At 44.5% G+C, this 21825-nt stretch overlaps 3 protein-coding genes and 1 non-coding gene across 5 annotated transcripts; 3 read left to right on the forward strand and 1 right to left on the reverse strand.

Moving 5' to 3' along the window:
* The first annotated feature begins 5446 nt into the window (after positions 1-5446).
* On the forward strand, positions 5447-9778 carry LOC127772151 (uncharacterized). 2 transcript variants are annotated; one of them, XM_052298141.1, is made up of 8 exons: positions 5447-5977; positions 6062-6116; positions 7150-7400; positions 7923-8124; positions 8635-8754; positions 8839-8942; positions 9024-9130; positions 9568-9778. In XM_052298141.1, the coding sequence occupies exons 1-8, from the start codon at positions 5549-5551 to the stop codon at positions 9632-9634; spliced, it is 1335 nt and encodes a 444-aa protein (XP_052154101.1). In that variant the 5' UTR covers positions 5447-5548; the 3' UTR covers positions 9635-9778. The 2 variants fall into 2 exon arrangements, with proteins under 2 accessions (XP_052154101.1, XP_052154109.1); XM_052298149.1 differs by having other exon boundaries at positions 7213-7400.
* A 2185-nt stretch (positions 9779-11963) lies between these two features.
* On the forward strand, positions 11964-16122 carry LOC127772131 (nucleobase-ascorbate transporter 2-like). Its single transcript, XM_052298123.1, has 14 exons — positions 11964-12563; positions 12659-12756; positions 12855-13031; positions 13179-13279; positions 13438-13513; positions 13639-13698; positions 13791-13975; positions 14436-14532; positions 14615-14701; positions 14792-14850; positions 14921-15012; positions 15111-15188; positions 15274-15434; positions 15776-16122. The coding sequence occupies exons 1-14, from the start codon at positions 12473-12475 to the stop codon at positions 15986-15988; spliced, it is 1575 nt and encodes a 524-aa protein (XP_052154083.1). The 5' UTR covers positions 11964-12472; the 3' UTR covers positions 15989-16122.
* A 1648-nt stretch (positions 16123-17770) lies between these two features.
* On the forward strand, positions 17771-18936 carry LOC127772164 (uncharacterized). The gene is made up of 2 exons (XM_052298161.1): positions 17771-18241; positions 18426-18936. The coding sequence occupies exons 1-2, from the start codon at positions 18104-18106 to the stop codon at positions 18567-18569; spliced, it is 282 nt and encodes a 93-aa protein (XP_052154121.1). The 5' UTR covers positions 17771-18103; the 3' UTR covers positions 18570-18936.
* A 220-nt stretch (positions 18937-19156) lies between these two features.
* TRNAY-GUA (transfer RNA tyrosine (anticodon GUA)) lies at positions 19157-19242 on the reverse strand. The gene is given in 2 exon segments: positions 19157-19192; positions 19206-19242. It is a non-coding gene; the product is annotated as a tRNA-Tyr (tRNA).
* Positions 19243-21825: the final 2583 nt, after the last annotated feature.

The raw sequence follows: 21825 nt of genomic DNA on the forward strand, positions 1-21825 counted from the left end.
TGCATAACATCAATTGCATGTCGAATCTCTAGGTCCTTCCAGTAATCTAAGTATTTGAAGAAAATTGAGTGCTTCTTGAAAGGCGACGCAGTACCGTTGTCACCATCAGCTTTCTTCCTCTTTACTGTCTTCTTTCCCTTTCCATATACAACCTTAATCTTCTTTGTTATCTCATACACGTATGTACCACCTCTTGCTGCTGGGGCAGTGTCATTCTCCACTGTATTATCGAACAATCTAGCCATCTTACGGTACCTATGTCTTTGTGGTAGGAACCGTCGATGCCGCATGTACACTGTCTTCAAAGACGACGTCAGGTATTTGTACGAACTTTTCTCCAGACATATCAGACATTCAGTCTTCCCTTTAATCTGCCGAGATAATGAAAAGTTTGCAAGTAGGTCATTGATGGTAACGAATATGATTGCACGTAGATTGAAGTGCTCCCGCTTAAACTCATCCCATAGTCGTAACCCCTCTTTCCAAAGCTCCTCCATGTCCTCCATCAAAGGCTCAAGGAAAACATCTATGTCGATTCCAGGTTGGTTTGGACCTTGTATGAGGATAGTGAGAAGAATGTACTTTCGTTTCTGACATATCCATGTTGGAAGATTATACATTGTGAGAAGGACTGGCCATGTGCTATGCGAGCTGCTTAAGTCACCAAACAGGTTCATTCCATCAGTGCTCAACGCAAACCTTACATTCCTGGGATCCTTAGCAAACTCTGGGTGTTTTACATCAAATGTCTTCCACTGGCGAGCGTCGGCGGGATGTCGAATCATACCATTTATCTTCCGGCTCTCTTGATGCCATCTCATCAACTCGGCATCAGTCGGGTTTGAGTACAGACGTTTCAAGCGGTCCTTAATTGGTAGGTACCATATCACCATTGAGGGAATCTTTCCGCGCTTACCCTTATCAGAATCTGGATTGGTACACTCTGAATCTACGGGCCCATTCCCCGTTTTATACCGACTTGTGCCACACGTTGGGTAACATTCCAAGTCCACATATTCTTTACGGTATAATATGCAGTGATTCTTACAAGCATGAATCTTTTCTACACCAAGAGATAAAGGACATATGAGTTTCTTCGCTTGATACATATTTGATGGTACAAAGTTAGGCTTAGGAAGCAACACACGCAACAAACTAATCAGATCATTAAAACTTGTGTCCGACCATCCATGTTTAGCCTTCAATCTCAGAAGTTCAAGCACTGAACGCAAGACTGTGAAATCCTTATCACATCCCTTTGTTTCATCGTAAAGAAGATCCTTCGATGCCTTCTCTAATGCCTGCCAATTCTCCAATCCTCGTGACCTGCCCGCTAGCACCTCTGGTTCAACATGGCGTAGCATATCCTCTAAATCAAAACCACCATCGAAATCATCACTATCGGTGGAAACATCGACATCCATTCTTTCACAGGACATGTCTTCGATTATAAAATTCTCTGCCTCATTCATCTCGAAACTTAACTCTTCATCGTCATCTTCCGGATTGGCGAATTCCCCGTGATAGGTCCAAACCTTGTAGTTGGCGGTGAATCCGTACTCCATTATGTGACCCAATATTTCACCAGGATCTACCAACAATTTCTGATTCTTGCAATGACGGCACGGACAAAAGATTTTTGTCATATTCTCCCTCAAAGCATGCGCCTTAGCCTGATCAATAAATTTAGATGCTTCCTTAATAAATATCGGCTACGTTCTCCGCATCTCATACATCCATGACGACCGATCCATCTAATTATATAAAGGCAAAAAAGTTATAGATAAAAAAATAGACCGCAGGTATTTCATACAAAAGTTTAAATGCATTTGTCTCCCAAAAAAATTACAACAATACATGAACTAGTATGTACAAGTGATTACATGCAAAATTTGCCCATCAAAACATATATTTTGAAGCTAGATTTTGCAAAAAACTAGTTAGAACAAACCTTGTCAAAATATTAAAAAAACTCCACTTTCCACCAACGAAATATAACAAAAATGGAGCCAAATGAAGGAGGAGAGAGAGTTCTTCACCTTTCGTATAGAGTTCAAGTAAAAATTTCGAGTTGAAAACCTCCCCCCCCCCTCTAATTGGTGCTTGCTTTAGGAGAGAAAGAGCTTCGTTTTCAAATGGTCAAGCTCGGGCCTGGAGGAGCATATATGGCCGATCATCGCATGCGGTCCCTTAAGCCAGCCGCATGCGAAGATCCATTATCGCATGCGGCTGCTTAGGACAGCCGCATGCGATAATGGGCCTATTTTCGCATGCGGCTGTCTTAAGGAGCCGCATTCCCTAATACATGCGGCCCCTTAAGACGGCCGCATGCGAAAATAAACCTATTATCGCATGCGGCTGTCTTAAGCAGCCGCATGCGATAATGGATCTTCGCATGCGGCTCATCGACCCACCCCGGGGGGGGGGGGCGGTTTTTGCAGGCGCCGCCACAAGCGGCCCGCATGGAACCTACCGACCCCCTCGTACAGAAAAACGATTTTTGTAGTAGTGATATATGTCGTATTATGAAATTTACTCTGTTTAACCTAAAAAGAAATTATCAAACGAAGCTCGCTTCGTAACTTGTACGCAAAGGAAGAACAATTTCTTTTGATTTTTTCAGGTAACTCCATAATTTTTAGATTAAATTGATCGATGTTGAGCTATAGCGTGTTCATTTTTCACATTGCTCTGATAATGCTATGGGAGTGCACCAAGTTAATTTTATGTAGCAAAGCTTCTCCTATTATATTGGTATAATCATATTTGATGTACCCTTTTAGAAAAGAAAAGTCAAAAGGCATGTAAAAAAATCACATACATTTTACACTATTTAATGCGAGGTCCAGCTCGGTGTTAGTTTTTTTCCTCAAGTTGGTGGGTAGGAATCATCAGAACGTGTTGGTGTGTTTTTTTCCCTGATTATAGGTTTTCAGAGTTGTAATCTTGTAACCTTTTCTGCTCTATTAATATATTAATATGAAACCTCACATCCTCTAGTGCGTTTTTTTTCTTAAAAAATATATTTTTAGTAAAATCAGAGACATGAGTATTGAGTAATGCAATTGATATCTCCTATATACTAGGGTTGTTATGCTCCACTCTCGTGGATTCGACTCTCTTAATCCCTTGTTTGTGAAGATGTCAAACTGTTACTTTTTGCAAGGTTATGACTTTATTTTATGAGTTATTTATACCAAGAAGTATAGCACTTAAGTCGAGAGAACATGCTGCCATAGCAATAGACACTCATTTTACTCGTGGGCTCATAGCAACGCCAGTGTTATTCCTTTAATCATGTGTTTTACCGCATTGTTTTAATTTGCATTAAGCTCCCCATCTACTCGCCTCACTTTTCATCCTAACAACTGTGCTATTTAGCAATCTACTTCTATTTTTCCTTACACGAGTTATCATCTTGGAAGAAGCTACAACGTTCTCTATCTGATCTGTAAAACTGTTAAGTCGCGCGTGGCAAAAGATAAATGCCTACACAAATTGTGTTGGGTCCACATTTCAAAATGATTCGTATTAACAATTATGTACTAGAGCTATGCCAATTGTAAAAGAAAACATGTAAAGTTGTATTTTCTGGTCATAAGCATTGAATTTGTATTTTTTTTGTTTATATTCAGTAGTTAGATATGGAATCCTTTCAATGAACCATTCCTTTGTTAGGAATGACTTGTAAACTCTTATTACACAATTTAAATATCAATTACCTGTGAAGATCATGCATTTCAATCATACCACATTGGTTTTTCAACTCAAGTTTAATTAATTGTAATCAAAGGACAGCCTAAAATGTCTAAATTTTGAAGGAAGATGCCATAACCATTGTGTTGATGATTGTCAGCTTGCTATTTACAAAGTCGTTATTTTTTTGCATGGTTAATTATACATAGCACCATGGCCCTGTTCTAACTCCATAAAGATACGGATTTTTCCTCATTTTCCGTTAGCACGTTTTTCAAACTGCTAAACGGTGTATTTTATACGAAAATTTTTTATATAGAATTTGCTTTAAAATATCATATAAATCCATTTTTCAAGTTTTTAATAATTAAAACTTAATTAATCACACGCTAATGGATTTTTCGTTTTGCGTACCCACTTTTAGTCTTCATCTATAGAAGATTCCAACGCAACCAAACTAATATATATAGAGCGTTCATACAATGCATAAGTAAGATCTGTGCAAATAAAACCTCTCAACATTTTGGTGTTTAACGAGATATCTTAGATTTAATTGAATAACATGGCCCTCATTTTACCTCCAAGTTATATAGATTTGGAACCAAATTCCAAACAAGGAGGCTTATTTGGCTACTCATGAAACTGAATGAAAACTTTAAGGCTGCTTTGGAACGTAGGATTGTGAAGATACCATAATCCGCTTTCGTTTGTGCTGGTAGGGAGCCTATCTCTCTAGCACGGAAAACGAAATGACTTGTTATCGTTTAATTAATTAAGTACTATCGTATAATGAATTGTTTGTAACGTTTGACCATTTGTCTTATTTGAAAAATTGGTGCAAATATAAAAATAGATAAGTCATACTCAAAGTGCTTTTGATAATAAAGCAAGTCACAAACAAAATAAATAATAATTCTATAATTTTTTAAATAAGACGGATGATCAAAAGTTACAAACAAAAACTCAAAGCGACAAGTATTTTGGGACGGAGGTAGTATTAGCTAAGACTAACTTGAAAAATGGATTAATGATTTTTAAGCAACTTTTATATATAATTCTTTATTGAAAAAAAACATGTTATTTAGAAGTTTGAAAAGCATCGCGCGAAAAACGAGAGAGATGGGTTGGGAACACAGGCTACCGAACACAACCTAAAAAAGTATGGACAGGAACCTTATATCATGGGAAGAAACCTCATGCTACTTTTTTCTCCAAAATTCCTATAAAATGGTTCATTCCATAGAAATTTCAAAGAAACCCTAGAAGATCATTCCTTTACCCCAAATAACTATATAGAAATGTATCTCATAGGAATCAAGTCCTCCAAAATTCCTCTAAAATTTATCAAGTTTTGGTTCGTTCCATTGGATCGTACCATCAAAACGAAGTGTTTGAATTTCCTGAATATGAAGATGAAGATAAAGATTAAGTGTTTCACGCAAAACGATGTGGTAATAACATATGATTAATTGAGTTTTAATTATTACAAACTTGAAAAATAGATTAATCTAATACTCACGGTATTAGAATAACTTTCATATAGAAAGTTTTCACACGAAACACACCGTTTAGCAGTTTGTAAAACGTGTCACTTTTATCCAAAATTTCATCCTGTCCTTACCGCAGAAACGAACAGGGCCATGACGCCATGAAGATTCAAGGCCCATCCATCGTCATCAACCGGCCCGTTCTGTTCGAACCCACAAATCACCAACTTGAAGCTCCTGTAAGAGAACCCATACGGCGGCTGTTTCATTCGCGAATCCTTCACGGTCGGACTCGTCTTCTCCGGTCTCCCCAAATCGCCAAATCTAACCTCTCACCTCGACCCCCACCCCCTCTACGCCTCGCCATGGCGTCCGACACCAAGGCAGTAGCCGCTCTCTTCTCCATGTACAACGACGACGAGGAAGAGGATGACGGCGACGAGCCCAGACCCCCTTCGCCGCCCGCCGCCGCAACCTCCTCGTCGCCGTCACCTCAGACCGAAGGCGAGGGCTCAAACCCTAACCCCAACGCTGCCGCTTCTTCGGCGCCCCCATCCCCTCCCCTCGCCGAGGATCCGGCCGGCCGCAGAACCCTAGCCAGCCCCTACCCCTCGCCGGGGCTCCCGCCGCTGCCTTCGCGCCGCTCGTCCTCGCCCTTCGCGATTTCGTCCCCCTCCCCGCTCCGCCCCGCCGCGGCCATGCCGCCGGCCGACCTGCCGCGCCCCCGTCGGCGTGTCCTGCTTGCTATCGTGGACTACGCTCATGACGAAACGGCCATGTCGCCGGAGCAGGAGGTAGAGCTAGCAACGTATATGTTTAGTGATGCTGCTTGGAGTTTCCAACTTTCCTGAATTGATGTTGTTATGGTCTGGTTGCAGGATGGGGAGATCAATGGCATAGACAAATCGGGTTTGGATGCTCAGGTTGCTGAGGGTAAGCTCCTAGCCTGCTGTATTTGTTGTATTGTGCTATGTTCAGCATACCGTGCTAATATCTAGTGCAAATCGAGATGTCCAGCTAGTATGCAGAAATTGTGATTTTAAGGATTTATGATCAGTCGCATACTCGGTATTGACGGTTATGTAATTTAGTATCAACTAGAAAAAATGCCCGTGCGTTGCAACGGGTGAAGGCTATTTTAATCTTATTATTGTTATATGGTTTATTTAATATGAAATTCACTGTTAAATTCACTTGGATATATATATTTTATTAGAAAATCATGAGCTGCAATTAGGAATCCGACCATCTCAAGTAGCATGCGAGTTTTTTAAAGAGATTTCCTATACAATTCCTTTTGTATTTCCAAAAGCGAACGAACTTGAAAACCGACTCATACACGGATGATGTACCAAAGTACCGGCAAAAACATCTTCAATTTTTATAATAGTAGAGATTTATCACAACGTTAGCACTATTTAGGATATGTCATCAATGACAGAGCACATATCAGAAAACATGTTTGTGCTCAAATGGTTTGTGTACTTGTAGTTGACAACCATATCCAAGAAAGGTGGAGAGCTGAAAACATAGACAAACACTTGAAAATAATAAATGTTTGAGATATTTTGTTTTCACATAATCAGGTTATGCATTATTTGCTAATTACCTCAGCCAGAAACATGTAGGTTCCAAAATACAAAGAATGAACCTTGTTTTACAGATATACCACAATAACATGCCTCAAGATCTTTTGCATTTGTAGTCGTGTGTTAGTAGTCAGTACCAAAATGTTATGTGCAGAACAAGAATGCATGCATTTCTTTTGTTCATCCATGGACGAAACTCTTAATATCATGACAGATTTATTTCCTTTGGTGATTATATATTATGTTTCTGGCCATTCTAGAAAACATTTTGGTGAGTTAGTGGTCTCGTTTTACCATTTCGATGAAACTGAATTATTATAACCTCTAAATTTGCAATGTAGATATAATCTAATTTATATTTTATCCCTCTCCTATAGGGAATTATGAAGAAAAGACTCTCTCAGGTATTGTTCACATACTGACCCCAAATATACGATCAGAAATGTCTCAGCAGAACGATGCACCTGAACAGAATCAAGTAGGGGCAGCTGCAGCAATGAGTGTAACTGGAGCAGAAATGGAAGATGTTCAGGTGGAAGAAGCTGCTGATAACATGCAGAATGATGATCCTCTGAGTCGTTTCCTTCCTCCTCCTGTGACTGCAAAATGTTCTTCTGCAGCACTACAGGTTTCCTTCTTAATAAAATAATATTTCCTACATGTTCTACTTCCATGTAAAAAAATTATCACATTTTTATGCAGAACATTGTGCTCCCTTGGGACCATATTACTATCCTTTGGATTTAATAAACTCCATTGTCTAGAATAAATTTGTTCTCCTGCTCACATAAGCCATACCCCAGAAACCATTTCATGCATTTTTCATGGTATTATTGAGATATGGCTGTGCCATAGCTGTATGCGTTGTTCTCCTTTTGATTTATTACATGCTTGTAAATTTGTTTATCTAGCTAATGACTCTTGCTCATTTGTAATTATTATTTCTGAACAAAAGGTTGATATTTTGAAGCCCTTCTGTTGTTTTTAGTTTGACATATGCTTCTCTTTTCAAGTCCTGTAAACACACTGCAACAGCATGGCCTTTCACATGACATGCATACTGCTTAGAAATTAGAATGCACATCCATACAATCTATTTATTTGGCTATTGCATTAAACATTTATTTATGTTCCAATGCTTTGGATACAGCAAAAGATCAACAAGTTCCTTGCGTACAAAAGGGCTGGAAAGAGCTTCAATTCTGAAGTGCGCAATAGAAAGGACTACAGGAATCCAGACTTTTTGCAGCATGCTGTGCGGTACCAAGAAATTGACCAGATAGGGACCTGCTTCAGTAAAGATGTTTTTGATCCTTATGGGTACGATAGAAGCGATTACTATGATGAGATCGGTATGTTATAGTCGAGGTTTATCCATTATGCTGTACTTGTGGATTATATAGTGCAATTTTGACAAACAATTGAACATTAGAATACAGCTTCACTTGGAAAAAAAAAGAATGTAGGATGTGTTTTTAAACCTCAAAGTAACTTCCAATCTTCTTTATGATATGCTTGTAAACCTGCAGCTTGCGTCTATTCTGGGGGGAGGGTGGAATTCTTGCAATGTGCTTGATTTGCTGTGTTAGCAACATGTGCATACAAAATAAACTAGTAGATGATTGGACAATTCTGAAATGATTTGGTGAATGGTCGCTCTTATGTTGAGATGGGAATTGTTGATCTAGGACAACCTCGCGAAGTGGTTCTTCACTCATAAACTGAACTTGGAGATTAGTTATTTATACATATATTATGCCTGTGGAGTCAATAGTGAATGTTTTAGTTCTTTCTTGAGAAATTTCTTCTAAGATTTGCGCAAGAATATATCCTAGGCATGACGAGCCTCCTGTTTTCTACAGAAGCTGATATGAAGCGTGAAGTTGAGAGAAAGGAACTGGAGAAGAAAAAGAGTGGAAAGGTTGACTTTATCACTGGAGGAGTACAAGCTCCAATTAGTGCAGCAATACCGAAAATTGCAGGTATAGTACATACAAACGAAATTATGATACCAATCTGTCAATTTTGTATTTTGGATGTTTCAGTGCTCATTGCATCTTTTACAGCTGCTGTATCAGCAGCAGCTGCTGCTGGTGCACCATTGGTTTCGATATCGGGAGAAGGCGTACAGAAAGAGGCTAGGCCAAACAAGAAGTCAAAATGGGATAAGGTTTTTAAACCTGAACCAATATATTTACATACTGCAGTGTACATCAGGACTGACTGTTGCTTTTCTGTTATTTATTACTAGGTTGATGGGGATATTAAGAACCCTGTGGCTCCAAGTGGACTTGATAATTTGTCAGCAGCCGCGCTTCTAACTTCAGCAAATGTTGGTGCTGGATACGCTGCTTTTGCGTAAGTTCTCTTATTTCAGCTGTCAGAACTTGGAACAGATGGTTTGCCTCTATGCTCACGGTCTATTAGCGTACAATTCCTTTTTGTATTATCTTGCTGTCAGTGCCAATCAGAAATGCAATCCAAAGCTAATTGAACTGTTCATAGCTGTGCCATTGTTTTCCCTATGAATATTTTGTCTCAGAGAACTTCATCCATATGTTTTTCATACTGTTATGATGCAGTGGTAATATCAATTACAGTGCATAAAATGTATGGTTGATGCGTCAGTTACTCTGTGTAACTTAAACATCTTACTTTTAACCATTAAAACAACAGGATAACTATATGAAGATTTGTTATACATAGGTTTTATGTTAGTTGTTTGAGCAGCTTTTATCTTGATAAATTCCAGCACCCCTCTCTGTTGTTCGTAACATTGATCATTTTACTTTCAGGCAACAAAAGAGGAAAGAAGCTGAAGAAAAGAAAATAAGCGATCATAAATCAGACAGAAGATCGTAGTTAAGGATGTACTATTTGGAGGTTTTCAATTACATAGCCTTATAATGTGAAAAAAAAAACCTTCAAGAATTGGCCAAAAAACATGCTTACACAATGTGTTCCCTATGTGTTGCTATTTTTACTATAAGCTGCTTTTTGGGCGTATTGGCATTTCTCAAGGGTGACATACTAACCTCATCTTGCCATGTTTAGGACATTTTCTTGATTTTGGGCGGATTTAAACTCAATAAATTTCCGCTTTCCCGTCGGTATTCAAGGTGCTGTATTAAATACTCCTACTACACTACTACTAGTATCTGGTTTCTGCGAAGTACTCCGTACCTGTTAAAATTGCTCTCATCATAATATACCAGTGCTACTAGGCTAGCCAGCCTTCCAACTTCCATGCTTGTCCTTTCAGGACCGAAGCCGTGCGGTCTGGACTCTGGACGGCACGGATGGGCGGCCCTGCTATCAACAGTGCTGTGGATCTACTCCAAACAGTATGGTACAGTACACCAATATACCAGTACAGTTTACTGAATAGCCCAACCAACCAACCAAGAGATCAGTTTTCACGGCGCATTACGGCCGTTTTTAACAGTTTAACGCTAGTAGTAATCCTCTTTGCGACCCAAACGGTCTATCGGTGATCAACACCGCAATAACCGCAGCAGCACCATCCCCACGGCCCCACCACGCTTCGAACTGGCAGTAGTAACACCGCAGGCAAGGGGCGAACACACCAACCGGCCGGAAGGGAACGGCAACCGTCGCCCTACCATTAATTACCACTGCTAACCAACCTGACATGCATGTCCATGACCATGAATTCACCAGAGTCCACAGCACGCCATCCGTAGAGATCTGGCAGGAGGAGAGTGACGACGCATCGTCGCAGCGGTGGCGGAGCCCGTTGGCCCGGCCCCAGCAGAGGCGAGAGTTACTGCAATAAAATGGAGTAAATTACCCGCTGATTGGGAGAAGTAGCCCTCTCGGCTTCGCTCCGGTGGCCGTGCGCCCATGCCGCATTGCCACTGCAGGCAAGTAGTAGCGCGTACCAGTACCACCGGTGGGTAGCACAAGCAGCTAGTAGGAGCAGCAGCAGCAGCGTCGCGATGCACCGCGTCGGAGTCCGTGCAGGGGTCGCGCAGGGGCATCATCTCTGATCGCTTTCCTACGGACTGGCTCGCGGGGCCCAGCCGGAGCCGCCGGTCCTCGCCCCCCTCCCTCTCTCTCACTCTCTCTCTCACCGTCCGATGCAATCATCGCCTCGCACGCAGACGCAGGCAGAACAGAACGGCACCCAACGGTAACTTTCCTTGCCCCCCACCCCCCACTTCTCAAGTTCTCAACTCTTGCGCTCTCCTCAATAATCTGTTGCCTATGGCGACTGCGAGTCAAGCGGGGCACGAGGCAGGGCAGGCAGGCTGACGAGGCAACCATTTTTCAGAAGCGGAAAACATCCCCTGTACTTGGACCAGACTGTCAGGTGGTGGTGTGGGTATCTAATTGGGCATTCGTCCCGTCCGTTAAATCGGAAACCAGCAACATGTTCCGACCGCTACCTGCACTACTCGCAATGCAAAACCCGCAATGGTCTTCTGGTGGTTCTGGTGAGTCTTTGCCATTTGCCTTTGCCGCCTCAATGATCACGAAAGGATGTTGCCCTTGGTCCGAAGGACTCTGTCATGTCACATCGGGTAGAAAACGTTCACTGTAGTGTGTAATCAGCGTCCAAGGGCCCGTTTAAGTTGGTGAAACGGAAACTTTTAGGTGTCACATTAAACGTTTGATCGGATGTTGGAAGTGATTTTAGGTCACGAAAGAAAAAACTAATTTCATAACTCGTCTGGAAACCGCGAGACGAATCTTCTGAGCCTAATTAATACGTCATTAGCACATGCAGGTTACTGTAGCACTTATGGCTAATCAAGAACTCATTAGGCTCAAAAGATTCGTCTCGCGATTTACATGCAAATTGTGCAATTAGTTTTTATTTTTATCTATATTTAATACTTCATACATATATTCAAAGATTCAATATGATGTTTGTGGGAAAATTTTTTTTAACTAAATAGGTCAAGTGGGTGGAGATGAACATATTTTTGGACTTCTACTAAAAAATCAGGTGAAAGAAAGATGTTCCAGATTTGCAATTTGTCCTAGGATTATTAGAGTAAGAAAGTGTAGCATCTTCGGTAAACTAAAACAAAACGAAGAAACAGCAGCGTGTTTTACTCGCAGGATTAGGAAAAAAAAAAAAAGAACGGCTAGTCGTAGGGAGTAGTTAATGCACGAAGGGGAAATTGGTGAGTGGCGGAGGGGCAATTCGGTCACACCAAAAAAGCCAACGGCCAGTTCAGTTCCCCGGAAGGAGGGAAGAAGCACTCGAAACACGGATAAAAGGGGGCAAAAATGGAGAAGCAAAAGGGAGAGAAGAAGAAAGCACCACGACGACAAACGGCCCCAGTGAGCGAGTGTGAGGACCAAGGCTGACGAACGAGTGTGAGAGTGAGCAGTAGCCGCGCCGGCGAGAGTGCGAATTTGCTCTTTGCGCTGCCTCCCTCTCTCACGCAGACGAGCCATCCTCTCTCGCGGCTTTTTCTCCAACAGATTTCGTCCTGATCTCCCCCCCTGCGGAAGGGGGACGCTGCCGTGTGCCGTGCCGGAGCGCGTACGCTGAATAAGCCCCCACCTGGCTGGCTCCAGAAGCCTTCTCGAGAGAGAGGCCAAGGAGAGAGCACGCAGCGGCGCCTACATAAGCGAGGAACCCGTGTGTTTTCCTGTTCCCGTGTGTTTTCATTGCTCGGCGGCGGGATCCTGACGGGCAAGGAAGAGGGTGGTGGTGCGGCGACGATGGCTGAGGTGAAGCCGGAAGAGATCAGCCACCCGCCCATGGAGCAGCTGCAGGGGTTCGAGTACTGCATCGACTCCAACCCTCCCTGGGGTGCGTGAGAGCCGAAGCGGCGGCGGCTGCATTGCATTTTTTCCTGCTCGGGATTTCGCATTCTGAATCCGCGTCTTGGATTTTTGCTGTTTCAGGGGAGGCGATCATACTGGGATTCCAGCACTACATCCTGGCGCTGGGCACGGCGGTGATGATCCCGGCGGTGCTGGTGCCCATGATGGGCGGGAGCGACGTGAGCGCCGCCGCGGCCGCACTCTTGTTGATTTCCCCCAATCCATTCGCCACCACCCATGGTTTGAGAACTCACTTTTCTGCTTTCTGCTGTCGCAGGGGGACAGGGTGAGGGTGGTGCAGACGCTGCTGTTCGTCACCGGCATCAACACGCTGCTGCAGTCGCTGTTCGGGACGCGCCTGCCCACGGTGATCGGCGGATCCTACGCGTTCGTGGTCCCGATAATGGCCATCATACAGGACTCATCGCTCGCCGCCATACCCGACGACCACGAGGTAAGCAGAGCAGGCGGACGCTCTTCTTTCTGTCCATCCATCCGTCCAATCGCCTCTACTGTTTCAGATTAGGCGTGTCTGATCACAATCATCTGCTGTTCATCTCTCTCTCTCTCTCTCTCTCTCTCTCTCTCTCTCTCTGAGCAGAGGTTCCTTCAGACCATGAGGGCGATACAGGGGGCACTCATCGTGTCCTCCAGCATTCAGATCATCCTCGGCTACAGCCAGCTGTGGGGCATTTTCTCCAGGTTTGCCCTTCAACTCCTCCTAGTACTACGTTAGAACAACACATGGATGGATGCTGCTGGTTGCGTGCGTGTGCATGTCAGATTCAGTTTCGACAGTGCCTACGCTCCCATACTGATGGGTCATGGTCTCATGCGGTGTTGCTGCTTTTGCCTTTCAGATTCTTCAGCCCGTTGGGGATGGCGCCAGTGGTTGCATTGCTCGGGTTTGGCCTTTTCGAAAGAGGATTCCCTGTGGTACGAGCTGTTCATTTGACGCCTCACATTTTCGACACGCAAGCAGAACATACAATGCAGTATATTTTTTTTCAGACAGGAAAGATTGTTCATTGCATTGCATTGTTGTTTGATTTTACTGTCAGGTTGGGAGATGCGTTGAGGTTGGACTTCCAATGTTAATTCTGTTTGTCGTGCTTTCTCAGGTTTGGCAAGCAACTCCAATGATCGAATTCTTTTGCTAGTGACCATATTTGAAGTTGAGTCTAACTCGTGCATTGTCAATTATGTTTTTCAGTATCTGAAGAATGTACAGATAAGAGATATTCCAATACTGGAGAGGTTCTCCCTGTTCATCTGCATCGCGTTGGTTTGGGCCTATGCTCAAATCCTCACTGCAGGTGGCGCGTATAAGCATAGCCCTGAGGTCACTCAGATCAACTGCCGCACTGACCGTGCCAATCTCATCTCTTCCGCGCCATGGTTTGTCTCTGCTTATTTTCCCATCGAATTTGTGATATCTTTAATGTGCCAAGTAAACTAAAATGGTTACGTGTTAATGTGCTTTATGCTATCCTTAGTATGGGACTTTGGTTGCTAAGCTCTTCTTTGCACTACATGCTCTATGTCAAAGTTTCTTAGTTTAACCAGATTTAGTTGATTGTATAGGTGTTCAGTCACCTAGAAGTGAGACTTGATCGTGACTTTAAAGTTATGATCAATAGATAAAAAAGAAAAGACTAAAGGCCTAAGCTCAACCTTTGGGGCCTCAACAGCCTTGTACATTTTGCATTGGAGGGGTCACAGGACTCGCAAACAGTGACAAATGGGTCCCACAGAAAAGTTTATTTGTCCTACTGAAAGATAGTTCTTCAGTTGATCCTTTTCGATAATTTTATTCTTCAGTTAGTGTGTGTGTGCTAACAATAGGGACTTGCTCCAGGATTAAGATCCCTTTTCCACTACAATGGGGCGCACCAACTTTCAGTGCCGGTCAATCCTTTGGTATGGTATCTGCTGTTCTGGTATCGCTAGTAGAGGTAATGGCCCTCATAACTCGTCTTCAGGAGCCATTTCTTTGCGTGGCAGCCTTGAACTTAACTCAAAGCCTGTCTTGGACAGTCCACGGCTTCTTACAAAGCTGCGGCTCGGCTTGCAAGTGCTACTCCACCTCCAGCACATATCCTCAGTAGAGGCATTGGGTGGCAGGTGGATATTTAAGTCATCCTATTGTTTCTTGTTTTTTACTCCTGAATGTTGTTCAGAGCTGTAATTAAGTTGATACTCCATAAACAACAGGGAATTGGTATCCTTCTTGATGGGCTATTTGGAACGGGTACTGGCTCCACCGTGTCAGTGTGAGTAAACTTCAGAATTTTTTTTTATCAAAGAGTTACTTCCAGCTTGATAACGTTAAGATCAATGCAGGGAGAATGTCGGGTTGTTAGGATCAACGAGGATCGGGAGCCGACGAGTTATACAGATCTCTGCCGGCTTCATGATCTTCTTCTCCATGCTAGGTGAGTAATTTGTTGATAGGACAGTAATTTAACTGTGTGCAGATCATGCCCAATGTTAGCACAGTTTTCCTGAATTCTCCTTTTTCCATCTGGCGCAGGAAAATTTGGAGCATTGTTTGCTTCCATCCCATTTACCATCTTTGCGGCCGTGTACTGCGTCTTGTTTGGACTAGTTGGTTGGTTACCCTGCGCCATCTGATGCGAGTAAATACGCCACTGTTTTTGTTCTTGTCTCACACATTTGCTTTGTTTGACTTTCAGCGGCAGTGGGGCTCTCCTTCTTGCAGTTTACTAACATGAACTCCATGCGCAACCTCTTTATCGTCGGTGTCTCCATCTTTCTTGGCCTATCTGTGCCCGAATACTTTTTCCGGTACAGCATGGCCGCTCAGCGTGGCCCTGCGCACACAAAAGCTGGATGGGTTTGTCCCTCTTTATCACCTTCCTCATGGCTCACCTATGTAGCAAATTGTTCTGCGTTTCTAAATTCAACAGTAACATGTTGACAACTTGATATTAGATAAATGAGATGTTTTACAACTGTCAGTAAAATATATTTAGATCGTTTATCTTTTTTAATTCAATGGGGACATCAACGGTTAAGATTATTTCTACTAAAATGTTTTTTTTTCACTGGTAGTAAAACTCATAAATCTAACGGTTAAGATTATTTCTACTTACAATAATACTAGTTGCAGTGGAGATTCTTCTGAAGCGTAGTTAGGAATTACAGGTACTAACTTTTGTGTGCTGTATAATGCAGTTCAACGACTACATCAACACTATCTTCTCATCGCCTCCGACGGTCGGACTGATCGTGGCCGTCTTCCTGGACAACACGCTGGAGGTGAAAAACGCGGCCAAGGACCGGGGGATGCCATGGTGGGTACCGTTCCGGTCGTTCAAGGGGGACGCCAGGAGCGAGGAGTTCTACAGCCTGCCCTTCAACCTCAACCGCTTCTTCCCTCCGTCTTAAAACCAGCACGGGGAGAAGTTTGAGGGAAACGGGGATTTCGTCGCTGATGCGCGATCGAATCGTTTGTGTCTGTGTCAGAAAGAACTCAGAATGCTGAGCAGAGGCAATGTAGATGTTCTTCTAGTTGGCCATTATTTCATTCGTTGATTTTGTTGTGCTTATGCTGGTGAGGTGAAAGTAGCCGCGCACTCTGTCCCGTTGCAGAAATGATCTGCTTCCTCGATCAAAAGAGAGCCGATCTTGTGAAAGGGAGAGGGAACGAAGCCGTCCGTCCTTGAACAGTGGAACGCGCACGCCTCCGCTACACTCCAAGGGCGCGAGCGGCGCAGTGCCCCCTCTCCCTGTGCTGTGCGCCCGGCACAGAGAGAGCGCGGTGCCTGACTAGTCCTGACCACGAGAAGCGCACCGGAAGGCTGGTGCGCGGTTGTGGGGGACGTCGTGGTGGAGAACCCGGCTTTCGCCGTGCGGCGCGTGCCCGTGTGGTGTTGCGCCAGCGGCGGCAGGCTGGCGCTGCACCTCTTCGATACGGTGTGGGTGGGGGCGGCCCATAGATCTGCGGGCGCGACGCGTTGGGCCCAGTTGGACAGGAGAGCGGTGGCATCGGGCGGTTTCTGCCTCCTGGACATGAGGTCCCGCCGGGGCAGCCATCGGTTTTCGGCGTGTCGTCAGGCTAGCGGCTGGGCAGGGCTCCTCCGCTCCTGGGCTGCTGGAAATTAATCGTTGGTTGGCGGATCGTCTCAGCCGTTGTAGCCTTGGGACGCGCTGTGAGTCCTGTGAGATCACGGCGGCCTGCCTGTCGGATCTCAGGAAAATCGGAGGTAAGAAAAAAAAGTAATTTTCGTAAAATTAGGGATAGTTTGATCTTATTTTTTAAGTTTTTGACAAAAAAACTATTTAAGGTGGTATGTCGTAAAACTATAAATTAAATATTAAATTTAGCACAAAACTATATATGCAAATTAAAGTATAAAAAAGCTACATATTTTATAATATAAATAATATATACAATTTTAAAAAAGCTCTAATGGTGGTGATGAGCAGTGAATCTACCACCGACCACCACCATCAACTCCCTGACAAGGGGGGTCGTTCTTGTTGTCAGGGTGTACGTGCCTTCCAAATTCTCATATAAAAGTGATGGCAAAAGCAGCGTAGATGATTAGAGAAAATTATAGAGATAATTTGTTTAGAGCATCTAAAATGTGTATGATAAGATTTTCTTTTTTAAACTTCTGTTGCAATGTGTGGGTATTCAGCTAGTAAGAGGAAAAAAAGACAGCGTGGTGCCCTTATCCGTATAAGATAACAATTCACGCATTGCAGGTTGACTATAGATGCCCTGATAAGGCAGTTAGACCAGCACTACAATCTTTGCTCAAACATAACTCCTGCCAGGTAGGATTAAATGGATCAATTCGAACTGCAAGATCAACTATAAATGAATAAAAAATAATCCTGCACATATCTGTACCCCATGGATCAGGATCCTACCACGCATAATTATCACATGTTACGATTAAGCCAAGCACATATATCTATTTAATACTACTTCCCAGATCAGATCAGCCGGAAGACTTCTCCACGCTCACGCAGTCACGCTTACGTGGAGAACTCAACACGGATAGGACGATAGGAACCAAAAAGCAAGCAATTAACTTATCGAACTTCTCCTATCTGCTGAGTTCCCCATTTCAAGTTCCAATCACATACCATGTTCTCCATATTAAACCCAGACACCGAAATCCACACGACCAGCTCATCCAAAAAAACAAAGAGCCCCACTACGATAAAAAGAATGAGAAAAACGAGATGGAAAAAAAAAAACTGGTAGCGGAAAAATATCCAACACGGAAACACCCACTGTTTCCAGTTTCACAACCGGACGGGAGCACCCAGCAATTGAATCTGTGCCTCTAGTGCCCGATCCATCCGGATTCCGGGAACTCGTCCAGGCTGGGTCGTTCGCACGTCACGTCGACATGGACGCATTCACGCATCCATCCGTCCTATAAAAAGGGACGAGAGACGCAGCATTTTGCTCTCATCTTTGTGCATTCATTTCGAGCATTGCAACAGAGAAGGCTGGGCAGGAAGGAGTCACAAGAGACGACCACCATGTTGGAAGGGAAGGCGATGGTGGAGGACACCGACATGCCGGTGAAGATGCAGCTGCAGGCGATGTCGGCGGCGTACAAGGCCCTCGACCGCTTCGACGTCCTCGACTGCCGGAGCATCGCCGCTCACATCAAGAAGGTCGGTAATCACTACCATTCGCACCAATCCTTAGCTACTTTAATTGGTCAATCCAAGAGCAAAGTTCTTGTTTTCAGTTTTCTGCATTCATCTGAAAAGACTGAAATCTGAGACCGTAGATCAATCAACCTGAATTTCACCCCTGGCAGCACTTGGATTGAATGGCTTTGCTGCATATGCGCAGGAGTTTGACATGATCCACGGGCCGGGATGGCAGTGCGTGGTGGGCGCCAGCTTCGGCTGCTACTTCACGCACAGCAAGGGAAGCTTCATCTACTTCAAGCTGGGGGCGCTCAGGTTCCTCGTCTTCAAAGGCGCAGCATCGTAGCAGATGAGCTGAAAGCGACATCCACGAGTCGAGAAGCTAGCATGCATCTGATTCGGAATAATCAATCAGAATAACCAGCGGGCGCTACAAGTTTACTCTCCCGGTTTTTGATGACGACGACGAGGCGGCGTCGGCTGGCACGATACATGGAGCGTGATTTGTACTCGCACGATAGCACAGTAGAAAATTGGAAGTAGGGTGTGCAAAAGATTGGAATTGCTCGTCAAACATGCGATTCCACTTGGTGTTGTGTAATGTTTTTCTAGAATGACTTGGTTTCCCTTGTAGTACATAATTGGATCGAGAGCAACAGGGCTCGAGTTTATTCAGAATCGGTATACGAATTGCTGGAGTTGCTGGAATCAAATTCGCGTCTTTAAAGCTTTTTTTAGCAACATGCGCTAGGACGAGTTCAAATCGTAACTCTCATCGAAGTCATTGTTCTCCTCCTCCAAAAAGAATAGGAAAAATAAATGTCTCAGGAAAAATAATAATAATAACACATCTCAAATTGAAGACAACAGAGAAGAGGGGAACTTAAGTTTCACTTGGAAGGACTAAAAAGAAAAAAAAAGAAAAAAAATAATTCCGACCTGCCGGATTCGAACCAGCGACCTAAGGATTAATCTGCACATACTACAGTCCTCCGCTCTACCAACTGAGCTAAGGTCGGTTTCTGCATATGTTCTTCTAAATAATTTTTGTACGTTCTATACACACTAGCAACCCCAAACCTCGCAACAGATTTCATGATACATAATGAGAGCGATATCAACCCAGAGGTCTAAATCCAGTAACCAAGTCTGGAGCGGAGTAGAGTTGTGAAGCGTCTCAACAATTCCACCTCATCTTCAGATCATTCTATCCAGCTCCACTATAAAGACGTTAACGTTAAAATTTGGTATGATTCACCAGTGGACTCGGTTAAAGAAAATAAGCCAATTGGTAGAAGAAAATTTATCCAGATCAAGCTGAATTTAAAGAGAAATTGTGAAGACCATGACAAGACAGTTTCATTTATTAGGAAGTCTTAGTATCGTATTCAATTAGAACTTGTATCAATCCGAGGGTATAAATATGTACACCTGAGATCTTTGTAAGACATCTTCACATATCAATACAATTATTTTCAGCGCATCGCCGCCTTTTATTCCGGCGAGTTCTTACTTTCGAGCAGGGCTGAATCGGTTAAGTTTGATCTCCAGCGAAAAGTAAGTTTTGTCAAGCTTTGTATCGTTGTGGCTAGAACTTCCCGGTTAAGTTCAATATTATATTCAAGTTGAAGCAAGCGTTGCTGTCGGTGATATGGGCCCGGGGGTATCACGTCTAGAGGGAGGAGGCCACCCTCAAACCCACGTGGCTCCCCGCGAGGGGGGATCAAGCCCGGGGTGGAGCGGTGGCTACCCCCTCCCAGCTAGAGGGAGGAGGCCGCCCTCAAACCCACGTGGCTCTCCCCGAGGGGGGTCGAGCCCGGGGTGTTGCGTCGGCTACCCACTCCCAGCTTGGGGTCGGGCAACCCCCCAACCCACGTGGCTCCTCGTGAGAGGGGATCAAGCCCGGGGTAGAGCGGTGGCTACCCCCTCCCAGCTAAAGGGAGGAGGCCGCCCTCAAACCCACGTGGCTCTCCCTGAGGGGGGTCGAGCCCAGGGTGTTGTGGTGGCTGCCCCCTCCCAGCTTGGGGTCGGGCCGCCCCAAACCCACGTGGACCCCCCCCCAGGGTGGTGCAGCGGCTACCCCCTCCCAGCTAGAGGGAGGAGGCCGCCCTCAAACTCACGTGGCTCTCCCCGAGGGGGGTCGAGCCCGGGGTGTTGCGGCGGCTGCCCCCTCCCAGCTTGGGGTTGGGCCGCCCCCAAACCCACGTGGCTCCTCCCGAGGGGGGTCGAGCCCGGGGTGGCGCGGCGGCTGCCACCTCCAAGCTAGAGGGAGGAGGCCGCCCTCGCTTGGGGTCGAGCTGCCCCGACCCCCTCCATGTATCAGCCCATGTGTACAGGGTTAGGTGGGCGCGCCTAACGCCCACCTAACTACATTTAAAGTGGTCTATGCAACTGCGCCATGCCACATGTAATGCGGCGTGCTGCGCATCTGACCGATTTGTGACCGGTTGAATGACCGATGTGACGGCGACTGTGTACCCCCGCCCTATCAGTGTGTCAGGCGGCGAGCGGCGTGCTCCGTCCCGTCCCATCATAATGATGAGGGGCTTCACAGCCTCTTACCCCGATCAGAGCTGGTCCAACCACTCTGAACTGACCCGGGTTCTCGTTTTCTGGTGTGAACGAGAACCCGGAAGTCCTCATCCATTAAATGGCGAATGACAAGGGCGCTGCATGATTTGATGGGCCCCGCGCAGCAACCGACGTGCAGATAGATTCTGGGCTAAGGCACAAGACATGTAATTAATATAGAGAATATTTTCCCTTCTCCCTAGGTAGCACTCGCAGCACATGTGGTATCCCCTTAGAGTATAAAAGGAGGACAATGCCTAGCGAGGAAGGGGGATCGGACTGAGGATCCCTGAGCCAAAGCTTGTCTAACCCTAGCTTACATACCAGGGATTCATGGACTTTCTAAGCACAGAAGAATCATACACACGGGAGTAGGGTATTACGCTTCATAGCGGTCCGAACCTGTATAAACCTCTTTTGTCTCATCGTCTTGGAGGAGCCTCCGAGATCAAGATCACACACAGTTTCGCTCACCAAATCCTCAAATCTCACCCGCTGCCCCCGGCCGAACTCTCAAAGGGGGGCCTCACAGCCTCCCGCTAGAGAGGGTCACCCCTCGACAGTTGCCTATCTGATATATCGATCCTATTTTTAACTGTACCGTTGTTTAGAGTCGTATTGGCTTAGTTAGATCTTCCTCGGTTAGGTCCGATATTCTAATTAAGTTAATATTTCTCCAATCACATTGTTGTTTTAGATTGATTCAATATATCCATCACGGTTTTGTAGATCTATCGGCTAAATAAGGTTTTCTTATTATCTTCAATCTTATACTGTTTCGGTCAGCTCCGATCTATTAGATTGTTGCTAGTAAGTCTGATTCTAGTAAACCGATAGGTTTTTATGCAACGTTTCATCGGAGTTCTAGGTGATGAGTTATCTTGCTACTATTTCTAAGTGATGTATTGGCTTATACTCAAACTCGTATACTCACTAGTTAAATCTCTCTTTATTAACTTCAATCTTATATTGTCTCAGTTCGATCCGATCTATCAAGATTGTATTTGACAAAGAATGGTTTATTGATAATT

Source organism: Oryza glaberrima, chromosome 1 (genome assembly GCF_000147395.1).
Source record: "Oryza glaberrima chromosome 1, OglaRS2, whole genome shotgun sequence".
NCBI lineage: Eukaryota > Viridiplantae > Streptophyta > Magnoliopsida > Poales > Poaceae > Oryza > Oryza glaberrima.